Below are 13,235 nucleotides of genomic sequence, written 5' to 3' on the forward strand. Positions count from 1 at the left end.
ACAGCAGGCTGTTCTGCTCTGTGATGTCATACAGCAGGCTGTTCTGCTCTGTGATGTCATACAGCAGGCTGTTCTGCTCTGTGATGTCATACAGCAGGCTGTTCTGCTCTGTGATGTCATACAGCAGGCTGTTCTGCTCTGTGATGTCATACAGCAGGCTGTTCTGCTCTGTGATGTCATACAGCAGGCTGTTCTGCTCTGTGATGTCATACAGCAGGCTGTTCTGCTCTGTGATGTCATACAGCAGGATGTTCTGCTCTGTGATGTCATACAGCAGGCTGTTCTGCTCTGTGATGTCATACAGCAGGCTATACTGCTGTGATGTCATATAGCAGGCTGTTCTGCTCTGTGATGTCATATAGCAGGCTGTTCTGCTCTGTGATTTCATACAGCAGGCTGTACTGCTATGTGACATAATAATTGAGATTTTTTTGGCTCCGAGATGTCACAAAAAAAGGTTCTATGGCTCTGAGAAGTTAGAAAAGAGGCTATAATGCTCTTTGATGTCATATAAACACAGTATGGCTCTAGACAACTAATGTATAGCTAGTGCTATAACTATGATTATGCTGGGAAAAAAATCTGTTAAGCTAACATTGTATTGTTGCAAGTTTGGCTTTTGTTAAATAAACTACTGAAAATATAAAAATAAACATCGATACACTAATAATAATATCTACTCGATCCTGTGACAAAACATGAGCTAATTTATTAACAGGCTATTAACTGCTATTAACCAGCTGGCTAGAGATTTTCCTAGTATCTCAGGGATATGAAAATTGCAGAATATATTAAAAGAATTTACAATTCTACAGACTCTTTTTAAAGCTTATTTTTTAGACTCAGGAGCACTTCCTTAAATCCTCGAATAAGTGAAATAGGTTTGCAGTCTGACTCGACACGGTGTTAATGTGTCATGGAAGTAGCCGTGTTTGCATAAGGAAGGTCCTCTGATAACACTTTACTGCAAAAAGGAATGTGTAGCTACGGTCCTCGATCAATCAGGGAACATCTCAGAGACTAACAGCAGCTCTGAGATCCGAGCTCTTGCATTAACACAGCTTATAAATATTGGTCTACGTGCACAGGCGTGTCTTCAGTGGTTTACCTACATCACTGTAATGGGCACAAAGAAGCTCGCCTTCCTGCAGTGTTCTAACATTTACAGCGCTCACTCGCTCACTGTCTCTCTCTCTCCTTTAACGGCTATTGGATTCCGGCTCACTTCGGATAAAAGCATCTCCTGGAAATCGAAGAAGCTGATTCACGGGAAAGTTGCTGTGGAAATATTTCTAATATTTTTTTCCATCTTCAAGACTACAAGGTGAAGGTAAGAGCGGATAATAAATCAATGAATTTGTTTAATAAAAATATATAATTATCTCAGAATAACTTGCAGCAAAAATGTCAATCCTGATAATAATTGTTAAAGTCCACACTTCTCAGACACACACCCACAAACACACACACACACACGTCAGTGGTGTAATGTAAATATGTGCAAATGAATGGCAGAGAGAGAGAGAGAGAGAGAGAGAGAAACATAAAGAGGGGAAAAAAGAAAAGAGAGAGATCGACGAAGTGAGGAAAAATTAGAGGAATGAAGTGAAATTTTTCGAAAGGAAGAGGGAAAGTGTAGTGACCTGAGCTTCCAGCATGTCTCTGTGGATGGAAGGCCGCTCCTGCTCGGTGCTGTTGGTCCTCCGGATGGAGAGGCTGTGCGACTTGCGCTTCTGCTTGGCTTGACGGGCGACTGCGCTGTTTCCGCTCTCTACAGGCATCACTCCTCAGTGACGTCCCCCTGCGCGCTTCCTACCTGCAACTGAGTGATCACACACACACACACACACAGGCTTTTATCTCTGGCAAAAGAACTCTGGTGCTCTATTTCAAATAGATAATGGCTTTACAAAAAAGCAACTAATGCGATGGGTTACGATGCGGCAGGAACGACGGGATTCCTTCACTCTCTCATCTCCTGCTTCACTTAAGAAAAACACACACACAAAGAAATACTTCATTGTGAAGTACACCAGACAGTGAAAACACACACAGATCACTGTACATCCAGTGTGGGGTTTGTTTTTTTGTTTTTTTTAAATTCAATTCAAAGTCAAAATACATTATATTGCCAAAAGTTTTGGGACGCCTGCCTTTGCATGCACATGAATGTAATATGGAGTTGTCCTGCCCTTTGCAGCTATAACAGCTTCAACTCTTCTGGGAAGGCTTTCCACAAGGTTTAGGAGTGTGTTTATGGAAATTTTTGACCATTCCTCTAGAAGCGCATTTGTGAGGTCAGGCACTGATGTTGGACGAGAAGGTTTGGTTCACAGTCTCTGCTGTAATTCATCCCAAAGGTGTTCTATCAGGTTGAGGTCAGGCCTCTGTGAGCGAGTTTCTCCACACCAAACTCGCTCATCCAGATCTTTATGGACCTTGCTTTGTGCACTGGTATGAGGTCATGTTGGAATAGGAAGGGAAACTGTTCCCACTAAGATGGGAAGCTGAAGCATTAAGAGTTCCTTTCACTGGAACCTCACTGTGTATATGTAACAAAGGCAAGCAGTAGGTGCTGTGCAGGCAAACCTCACTCTCCTGATCTCTAGAAGTGCACTAGCACCTTTAGCAGTCTTTAGCCTCCTTGTTAGTGTGCCTGCCCCTCTACGCCAAAGAAGCAGGTTCAAGTAGGACCTACGGAGGGTTACACCCAGAGCTGCTAACATGCTGTCTAGCAATTGTCCTTTTTAAATTACCTGGATGTACATAAGATATGCGGCGAGTGTCTGAACGATAACAAAACAACAAAATCACACCGTCTACATCATTATATATATACACTTCTCAGGGTTTTTTTTTTTAAATATTAAGCTGTCAAATTCATTTTATCTAACTCTTTCAAACCTCTTTGGTCTTTGACCAGCTCACACAAACTCTTGACAGGAAGTCAGTTAGTTATACAGGATGTACGCAAGCATTGTGAAAGTACTGCATGGAAAAAGAGCACACAAACATGCAAAAGAAAAACAAAATACCGGGACAGTGAAGCACAGTGCATGAGAAACAAAGCAGGCACATCCTCTGGGGGGTGGATGAGTGGATGGATGGATGGATGGATGGATGGATGGATGGATGGGTGGATGGATGGGTGGATGAGAGGACGGATGGATGGGTGGGAGGGGTTCAGCTGCTTTACACAGGAAGGTGTGGATCAGGACACAGCGAATGTTCTCCGACACTGAACACAAAACAACATGAGCTACACATCTAAAAGGATGAACACATGACAAGGTCAGAAGCAGAGAGAGTGAGAAAGGGAGGGAGGGAGTGAGTCAGGAAGTGAGGGAGTCAGGTAGTGAGTGAGTGAGTGGTTAGAGGCACAAGCTCCAGGAGGGAGGAGCAGCACAGCTAAAGGGGAGGAGCATCGGGTTATAAAGCATTAGTCTGATGACCCGTCTCTTTACATGCATCTGATAACGTGACGACGTTTTTTCCCCTCTTTTCTGACAGATTTTGCTTACTATGGCTACTGAAAGCACACAATTGTATATACTTTTCTGTATATTCATGTTTCACTGCCATTTTTAACACTCACTGGCCATTTTATTAGGAACACCTGGTCAATGCTTTGATGCTGCAAAGCATGAAATCATTCAGATCTTAAATCAGAAATGGTGACATAAAACATTGGTCTCATCTGTTGCTAGGATTGTCTTTGATTTTCACACTCCTCGGACTCTTAGAGTTGAGAGAGAGAGAGAGAGAGAGAGAGAGAGAGAGAGCGAGAGAGAGAGACAGAGAGAGAGAGCGAGAGAGAGAGACAGACAGACAGACAGACAGACAGGCCAACAAAGAGAGAGAGAGAGAGAGACACAGACAGACAGGCTGACAAAGACAGAGAGAGAGAGAGAGAGAGAGACAGAGAGACAGACAGGCTGACAAAGACAGGCTGACAAAGACAGAGGGAGAGAGAGAGAGAGAGAGAGAGAGAGAGAGAGAGAGAGAGACAGAGACAGAGAGACAGACAGACAGGCCAACAAAGAGAGAGAGAGCGAGAGAGAGAGACAGACAGACAGGCTGACAAAGACAGAGAGAGAGAGAGAGAGAGAGAGAGAGAGAGAGACAGAGAGACAGACAGACAGGCCAACAAAGAGAGAGAGAGAGAGAGAGAGAGAGAGAGAGAGCGAGAGAGAGCGAGAGAGAGAGACAGACAGACAGACAGAGACAGACAGGCCAACAAAGAGAGAGAGAGAGAGAGAGAGAGAGAGACACAGACAGACAGGCTGACAAAGACAAAGACAGAGAGAGAGAGAGACAGACAGACAGGCCAACAAAGAGAGAGAGAGAGAGAGAGAGAGAGAGAGAGAGAGAGGGAGAGAGAGAGAGGGAGAGAGACAGACAGACAGAGACAGACAGGCCGACAAAGACAGAGAGAGAGAGAGAGAGAGAGAGAGAGGGAGAGAGAGAGAGAGAGAGAGAGAGGGAGAGAGGGAGAGAGACAGACAGACAGACTGGCCGACAAAGACAGAGAGAGAGAGAGAGAGAGAGACAGAGAGAACGCAGCTTAACGTCAAGCCACACCCACTTCTTACCCAAGCCACGCCCACACCATCGTGTCGTTGGTTATTTTCCCATAACAAACAGTCCACGGAGTGTTTTATTCCCTAATTTGAATCACTTGTTAGGTAAAATAAAATAAATGACTTGCGTCAGCACACTTAGTTCAACTTTAGATGATCGTATGTTTAAATTACCCATAGTGAAGGTCTGATAAAGACGTTATTATGAGCTACGTCGTTATGTAAACACAGCTAGCTTGCTTGCTCTCTGAGCTAAGGGCACGAAGGTTAAACGATCAGAATGATTTCCTTACAAACACACAACAAATCAGCTTTACCGAGCAACATCTCTGAGAAAATCAGGAAGATTGAAGGATTTAATGAAAAGTAAAACAGTAAGCTCAGCTATCTGTAGGCTAACAGTTAGCCCTGCTGCTAACTCATCAACACAGCGCTCGTACTCACGTGTTTAAACGATTCACTGTGAACGCTCAGACACGTGACAGCACGTCAGTAACTCAACCAGCATCTTCCAGAAGATGATCAGTGCTAACGCTGTAATTACTCACAACAAGAGAGCTTTTACACACTGCAGACTAAACTAGCTCACCGACTGTCACTGACGCGTCCCCGGCCCGGGCAGCACTGCGCATGCGTACGCGCTGAACGCGAGAAACCTGAACTGCGCGTGCGCGGAACAGCTCTAAACTAGATCACCGGCTGTTACTGATGCGTCCCCGGCCTGGGCAGCACTGCGCATGCGTACTAAAGTATTCAAAGTTTATCTGACATGGGTTTCAAACAGATACTGTAAAAATAACAGTCATATACTACTAGGGTACACAGCATAATAATAATAATAATAATAATAATAATAATAATAATAATAATAATAATAATAGCTCATCTGGCTTACGTAAAATCTCTCTCTTCTCTGTCTGCTGATTTTTGTTTTTGATTTTGTCGCTGTCAGATTTTTACGTGTCAGTAAATAATTTACTTTACAAATGAATGAACAAATAGCACTGACGATGACAAGGATACTGGAAGTGATGATCATTAGAGGATTATTGCTGTTGCTTCCTGCTCTTGCTAATATTATTTATTTTTAATTAAAAACATATATACTATGATCAGTATTACCAGTATCAGCACACCTCCATGAATTTAGATAGATAGATAGATAGATAGATAGATAGATAGATAGATAGATAGATAGATAGATAGATAGATAGATAGATAGATAGATAGACTTTATTGATCCCATGAGAAAAACTCTTGTGTTACAGCAGCTTGGTCAATTACAAGATTAACGGAATATATTAATATGGTCAAATATAAAAGATTGATAAACTACTACTACTAATAATAATAATAATACATTATTATTAATTTTAATAGCTAAGCTTAAAAATGTTTTTATTATAAAAGATTATTATTATTATTAGTAGTAGTAGTAGTAGCAGTAGTAGTATATTATATAATAATAATAATTATTATTTTTATTATTGTTGTTGTTGTTACACTTAATTTATAGCTAAACTTAAAAAATGTGTTAAAAACATTATTAGTATTATTATTCATTAATAGCTAAGCTTAAAAAAATTTGTTATAAAAAATATTATTATTAGCAGTAGTAGTAGTATATAATAATAATAATAATAATAATAATAATAATAATATAATTATTAATCTTTATTTATAGCTAAGCTTAAAATATTAATAAAATAGTGGTAGTAGTAGTATATTATATAATAATAATAATAATAATAATAATAATAATATTTATTATTATTATTATTATTATTATTATAATTATTAAACTTCATTTATAACTAAACTTTTTTTAAAAAAGCCTGTTTAAAAGGGCGTGTCCCATGTGATGACTTTCCACCAATCCCGTGACAGCACCGGAATCACGTCACAGCTAGTCCTCCATTTTGTTTTTGGGTGTGAGAACAGAGCGCTGCTAAATCCACGATATTGATAAGATTTCAAATTAAACACGGGTAAAAGGTAAGAGTTTTGTGTTTGTACATGTTGTATGTTGATGTGTGAGTGCTTTGGGGATTTTTAACGGCTCCAGTAAAGTAAGCATGATAAAATCCGCGGCGCAGGTGGTCCGATGGCCAGGCTTTTCTGATTGGTCTGTGTGTTCCGTCTCGCCATGGCGCGCGCACTGAGGGCGGTGCTGAGGACGGTGGCTGGAGAGGGACAAACCCTGTTTACACCCTTTAAAGTGCGCGGAGTGAGGCCTTTACAACAACAAGCTCTCCAGCTCTCTCCTGTCCTGCTGTCCACCTTCCTCTCCAGGTAAAGCTTGTGTTTTTATTCTCCTTATTATTGTAGGGTTATGTTAATACCCCGGATCTAATGCGACATCGTTTCTATAGTAACATTCAGTATAAGTGTGGTGGATAATAACAAGGATCCTTAATATGGAGAGGTTTAAGGTGTTAAATGATTATGGAAGGAGTCTCCAGTTTCAGTGAAGTGTTCATTATTTAAACTGGCAGCTTGGAGTAAATACTGTTCCCTATTTATGAGGTATTGAGCTGTAATTTTGTAATAATGTTATTTATTTACACTGATCAGGCATAACATTGTGAGCATTGAGAGGTGAAGTGAATAAGACTGATGATCTCCTCATCATGGCACCTGTTAATGGGTGGGATATATTGAACATTTTATCCTCAGAGTTGATGTGTTAGAAGCAGGAAAAATGGACAAGCGTAAGGATTTGAGCGAGTTTGACGAATGGCCAAATTGTGATGGCTAGACCAGTGGATCAGAGCATCTCCAAAACTGCAGCTCTTGTGGGGTGTTCCTGGTCTTCAGTGGTCAGTATCTATCAAAAGTGATACAAGGAAGGAACAGTGGTGAACCTGCGACAGGGTCATGGACGGCCAAGGCTCATTGATGCACCAGGTGTGATCCGATCCAACAGACAAGCTACTGTTGCTCAAATTGCTGAAGAAGTTAATGCTGGTTCTGATATAAAGGGGTCAGAATACAGTGTATGACTGGTCAGGGCTGTTTTGACAGCAAAAAGTGGACCAACACAATATTAGGCAAGTGGTCATAATGGTCTGCTTTCTGTTTTCACAGGTGTGGTGCTGCTTTCTGTACTCAAGCCGGTGCAAAGATGCCAGAAATAAACACCGATAATCTGGATGAGAAGCAGGTCCATCTGCTGGCTGAGATGTGCATTGTGATTGATGAGAATGACCAGAAGACAGGAGCAGACACTAAGAAGAACTGCCATCTCAACTCCAACATCAGCAAAGGCAGGGTTCTGAGTATTTCTAATACAAAATCTGTCTTCGATCCATAATGTATCGTGTTTGATGACTGGGAAGGTGTACTGATACACGCACACAGAAATCAGTAACCATGTACATGAAGATCATTTGATACAACTCAGAAATCTTCTCTGTGGCCTTACCTGTAAAGGTGTAGAAGAAATATACATTTTTTTTGTATTATTCAATTAATTATTTTTAAATAATTTTATGTAATTATTTTAAAATTATTTAATTCATTTATTGTTATTTCAGTTAACTGTCAAAAATAAGTTTTTTTTAAATGGCAAAAAAAATAGTTTGGGCATTATTCTACAATTGTATTCATTTTATTTATTTGTATTTATTTTGTTTGTTTGATGATTTATTTAATTTATTATTTATATTTAGAATTACAGATATTCCCCCCCCCAACAATTTTGCACTTTTTGATACAGAAAAGTACCCGAGTTGTCCTCATGTAAAATTGATGTTATGACAATTTTTGGTTAGTTTAAAATGTTTAATATATAGAATTTATTTTTCATAAGATATATTTTAATTATGTAACAACAATTAAAATTAAAAAAGGAAAAAAGAAAGGCATGTTAAAAAATGTACATAAAAGTAAAAAACAAAAAATTGGATAGGTACAAAATGAGCAGATACCTTTAACATTTATTTATGGATTATTTTTTTATTATAAAGGATAAAGGATTCTTTTTCATACATGGATGCATATACATGTTCTCCATGTACGCTTGTTTGCTATTCATGTGCACAAAATATTATAGTTAGCATTGTATACTGTATATAAGTTTAAGCCTGTGTTTATTAATATTTATCTGATTGTGTACTATTTCAGGATTACTGCACCGAGCCTTCAGTGTTTTCCTGTTCAACAGTGAAGAGAAGCTGCTCCTGCAGCAGAGATCTGACGCCAAGATCACTTTCCCAGGTTTGTCTTTAAAGCAGGCTGCTGACCGTTACTGTACTGACCTGTAGTGTACTGTCTCTCAGCTGAAACCAACTTAATGTTCATTCTTTACTATGTTCTTGGTCAGGGTGTTTCACTAACACGTGCTGCAGTCACCCTCTGTACACGCCGTCTGAGCTGGAAGAGCAGGACGGTATCGGGGTGAGACGAGCTGCCCAGAGGAGACTGGAGGCTGAACTCGGCATCCCCACGCATCAGGTAGAGAGTCTGTCTCGACTGTCTGTGTAACGTTTTCACAAGTCTCGAGTCGCTGTATCATGAAGTCTAAAGTAGGTGGTAGTACTACCGGTTTCCATGGTAATAACACATTTTAGCATGTGGTGGTTTAAGTAGCACAGCAGTGTATAGCTGCATCATAAGGCTCTTTGTCTCGGATCACTTGAACTTTACTGTCTTCACTCCCATTGGTGGTCTCTGAGTCGAGTCACTCCATATTTGCATAATGTCACATCGCTGGCCACACCCACATCTATTCGTTAACAATTGCTACCGCCAGCTCTGATGGAAAATGAACGATGATGTTGAATTACAGCCTGGAACTGAAGTCATCTCAACATTAATGTTTGTACTGTTTGATATCCAGAGTGACTCGCATTTACACTATACTGCCAAAAGTTTTGGGACACCCCTCCAAATCACTGAATTCGGGTGTTGTTTTTCAGGGGTTGGGCTCAGCCCCTTAGTTCCAGTGAAAGGAACTCTTAATGCTTCAGCTTCATACCAAGACATTTTGGACAATTTCATGCTCCCAACTTTGTGGGAACAGTTTGGGGATGACCCCTTCCTGTTCCAACATGCCTGCTCACCAGGGCACAAAGCAAGGTCCATAAAGACATGGATGAGTGAGTTTGGTGTGGAGGAACTTGACTGACCTGCATAGAGTCCTGACCTCAACCTGATAGAACACCTTTGGGATGAATTAAAGCGAAGACTACGAGCCAAGCCAAAACTGGGACGTCTGCCTTTACATGCACATGAATGTAATATGGAGTTGTCCCGCCTTTTGCAGCTATAACAGCTTCAACTCTTCTGGGAAGGTTTTCCACAAGGTTTAGGAGGAGTGTGTTCATGGGAATTTATGACCATTCCTCTAGAAGTGCATTTGTGAGGTCAGGCAATGATGTTGGATGAGAAGGTCTGGGTCGCGAAACTTTTGGAAATATAGTGTATCTGTTATTGAATACAGTTACAGCTACTGGAAGTATAGCTTCTGGAACAGCTTCGGGAAACTTTCTCTCAGCTTTTCAGAGTTAGGGTTTGAAAAGGGATCTTGGATTTTGACTGGGTTGTTGTACCACACTTGCCCTGAATTTGGTGCTACCTATCTTTCTTTCAACTTGATTAGTTTCCCAGTTCTTGCTTCTGAAAAGCATCATCATCAACACAGTGCTACCTCCAGCATGTTTCACTGTAAGGATGGTAATTTTAGGGGGATGAGTCATTTTGGGTTTCCAGTAAAGCCAGACAGTTCAACTTCGTTCTCATCAAATAACCTTTTAGCACACTCCGTCTTCATTTTCAGCTTTAACACTTAATTTTCAACATTGTGCACTCCCCCCCCCCTTATTAATATTATGTACAATCTAAACCCAGGCCATAACACTATAAAATGTTGAAATGTTCAGAATACTTATGCAGACTCGCGCAACAGTAGGTGATTAATTCGATGCTCTGCTGCTAGGTTCCTCCAGAGGAGATGACCTACCTGACCCGCATCCATTACAAGGCCGAGTCGGACGGGGTGTGGGGCGAGCACGAGATCGACTACATCCTGTTCCTGCAGAGGGACGTGGAGCTGCAGCCCGACCCCAACGAAGTGAAAAGCCACCGCTACGTCTCCAAAGAGGAGCTGAAGGAGCTGCTGGAGCAGGCGGAGCGAGGCCACGTGCAGATCACGCCATGGTTCAGCCTCATCGCCAAAACCTTCCTGTTCACATGGTGGGACAACCTACACGACCTCAAACAGTTCTCTGATCACGAGCGCATCCACCGCATGTGATCATCTCCACTGCTGCTATACTGTCAGAGATCCACTCCATCATCCAATCAGGTTTTTAACTGCAAAGCAAACAGGTTGATCAGATGAAACTGTGGTATTAGTTTCATCCATGGACTGACGTTTCACTTCATGCCTAATTTACTTAATGATCTTCACCGGTTACATGAAACATTTTATTCTTGAGTCGGACTGAAGGCTCGACACGTGCTGCCCGATTTTCCTAGTTCCTAGTTTTTACTTAATTAATTCAAGGGGGGAAAAGAAGCTGATATTTTTCTCTGTATATTTCTCGAGCAGAAAAGCCGAGTATTTATTTTAAAGTCTTTTAGATTTAATCTTTTTAAACAGCTTCTCCCCAACATGCTGAGGCTCATCGATTAAGGGTAATTACACGTAGTGGACGTTGATCTTTAGGTTCACTGTGAATTATACACACACTTACATTCATGTAAAATAAATTGTAGATAAATAAATGTATTGAATTTCTGTTTTCTTGGTCTGGTATCAATTCTTTTCTATTCAGTTTATTTGTATAGCGCTTTTAACAATGGACATTGTCTCAAAGCGTCTTCACAGAAGTAGTGAAGGTGAAAAAAAATACATGTAAAGTTTAAATTATAATTAAAATTATAATTAAAATTTTAATTACAATTATAATTTTATCCCTAATGAGAAGCCTGTGGTGACGGTGTTGAGGAAAAACTCCCTGTGATATGAGGAAGAAACCTTGAGAGGAACCAGGCTCACAAGCTGACAGATGTAATGGCAGATCCGTGTGAAAGTCTCCAAGTGGTTCTGTCCACAGCTGTCTCCTGGGTCACAGACTGTCCACACAGATCCATCCACAGCATCAGTGAGCACCACCAAGCAACAAGACTCTGACCAGGGGTAGAGGCAGTGGTCACACTAGAAACTCAGAACACTGGGAGCTCAGGAGTGGGATGTATAGCTTGACAGAGAAAGACAGAGAGAAAAATATTACATATGCTTGTGATCATGTAATGTTTAAAGACAATGTAAGTTATGTGTAAAGTGCAGGCAGGGTCTCAGGCAGGACTAGCTATGACCACATAACTAAAAGGGAGAGCCAGAAGGATGACATGAAGCCTTCAGACATGAAGGCTTCCCAGGACATAAAGCATCTAACCACTTCATAGTCATCAAACCTCACTGACTTACGAGAGGGGTAAGGCGACAGAAGGTTCATTGCTATTAATCCTCAAGTCCTGTTTGTAATGTGGCAGGTCCAGGGTTTCTGACTTGTACCTGGTTTGTCCTCAATGCTGACAAGTTTCCAAATCCCTGCAAAAAAGTATGATGAGCAGCTCCTCAACACAAAGCCACCACCTCCGTGCTTCACTTCTACCTAAAATGTTGTACTTTTTCCCACCTTATATCACATTTAATCTTTGTTTGTTTGCTTGGTACTCATACTGACCTATAGAAATCAGCAAGAACAAAACTTCTGGTAGTAAAGTAAAGCGGTCAGGAAAAAACAAATGTCCTGGAGATTTTTCGCTCTTAGAAAAGTTGTAGTGGAAATAACAGGGTTTTATATAGTATGTGTCCAAAAATTCTATACCTAACACAAAATGTTTACATCCCCCACACACACACATTTCTCTCCCAACTTTGAATTCCAGCTTCACATAGATCTCAGAAGAAGTGATGAGAAGCTTGGTCTATCTGAGAGATTTTATTAAAAGGTGATTTTCCTCTCATAAAGGTTGTTGAGAAGATGCAGAGAGTGTGCAAATTGTTAATAAAATACTTTCATTTGTTCTACACTTTTTTATTTATTAATACTCTGGAGGGTTAATAAATAAATAGTAGGAAATAGAAATAAATACCTGGTTTGTCCACTAGTCGGCAGCACATGCTGTAAAATGAACCCTAGTTATCTTTCACAGCTGAAGGATCTCAGGGAGGTTACACACACACACACACACACACACGGATGATTCAATAGGATTTTATTCCTCTGAAATGGTATAAGTGACTGTAGAATAATGCACATTACTCAAGAGTTTTCTGTGTAGATTGCAGACCGATGCACTGCGTAGTGGTTATGGATAAACGTGTCATTCCCGAACGAGTCGGTTCGCTGAATCGAATCTTTTTGGTGAACATAAAGAACCGACTGACATACATAAATCGAGTGTTTTTCCCTAATTGTTTACGTTGTTTTTGTTTGCTTTGTTTTGTGTTCCTAAATAAACTCGCAAAGATGCCAGTAACAGTCTCAGATAATGATTTGTAGTTGTTAAACGAGTCGGATCTTTGAACCGGATCGTTCAATAACGACAAAATACTAATTTAGTTAATTTTAGGATTATAAGTGGATATTCCGGCTTATATGAGCCGGAGTGTTTATATTGTAGTGTGTTTGTCTTAATCTA

General features: G+C 40.5%; 2 protein-coding genes across 6 annotated transcripts in view; one reads left to right on the forward strand and one right to left on the reverse strand.

The window, feature by feature from the left end:
- Positions 1-5,222, reverse strand: part of wdr37 (WD repeat domain 37) — a 38,893-nt gene extending 33,671 nt beyond the window's left edge. Inside the window, exons 1-3 of one of the 2 annotated variants that reach the window (XM_058381012.1) lie at positions 5,025-5,222; positions 3,036-3,238; positions 1,644-1,822 (exon numbers count right to left, since the gene is read on the reverse strand). In XM_058381012.1, coding sequence (XP_058236995.1) covers positions 1,644-1,781 — 138 coding nt within the window. In that variant the 5' untranslated portion in view covers positions 1,782-1,822; positions 3,036-3,238; positions 5,025-5,222. The remainder of the gene's footprint in view (positions 1-1,643; positions 1,823-3,035; positions 3,239-5,024) is intronic. The other variant, XM_058380934.1, reaches the window with a different exon arrangement.
- idi1 (isopentenyl-diphosphate delta isomerase 1) lies at positions 1,028-11,326 on the forward strand. 4 transcript variants are annotated; one of them, XM_058381354.1, is made up of 6 exons: positions 1,028-1,330; positions 6,677-6,872; positions 7,668-7,846; positions 8,706-8,798; positions 8,905-9,035; positions 10,519-11,326. In XM_058381354.1, the coding sequence occupies exons 2-6, from the start codon at positions 6,727-6,729 to the stop codon at positions 10,834-10,836; spliced, it is 867 nt and encodes a 288-aa protein (XP_058237337.1). In that variant the 5' UTR covers positions 1,028-1,330; positions 6,677-6,726; the 3' UTR covers positions 10,837-11,326. The 4 variants fall into 4 exon arrangements, with proteins under 4 accessions (XP_058237337.1, XP_058237120.1, XP_058237252.1 ...); XM_058381137.1 differs by lacking the exon at positions 1,028-1,330 and adding an exon at positions 6,456-6,575; XM_058381269.1 differs by lacking the exon at positions 1,028-1,330 and adding an exon at positions 6,484-6,568.
- Positions 11,327-13,235: the final 1,909 nt, after the last annotated feature.

Source organism: Hemibagrus wyckioides, linkage group LG01, assembly GCF_019097595.1.
Source record: "Hemibagrus wyckioides isolate EC202008001 linkage group LG01, SWU_Hwy_1.0, whole genome shotgun sequence".
Classification (NCBI taxonomy): Eukaryota; Metazoa; Chordata; class Actinopteri; order Siluriformes; family Bagridae; genus Hemibagrus; species Hemibagrus wyckioides.

What these genes read in the sequence shown, in the direction of transcription:
- idi1 (XM_058381354.1), top strand. Translation starts at nt 6,727, where the DNA reads ATGGCGCGCGCACTGAGGGCGGTGCTGAGGACGGTGGCTGGAGAGGGA. An exon ending in CAACTCCAACATCAGCAAAG is followed by an intron (nt 7,847 to 8,705) that starts GCAGGGTTCTGA and finishes GTACTATTTCAG; the next exon opens with GATTACTGCACCGAGCCTTC. An exon ending in CGCCAAGATCACTTTCCCAG is followed by an intron (nt 8,799 to 8,904) that starts GTTTGTCTTTAA and finishes GTTCTTGGTCAG; the next exon opens with GGTGTTTCACTAACACGTGC.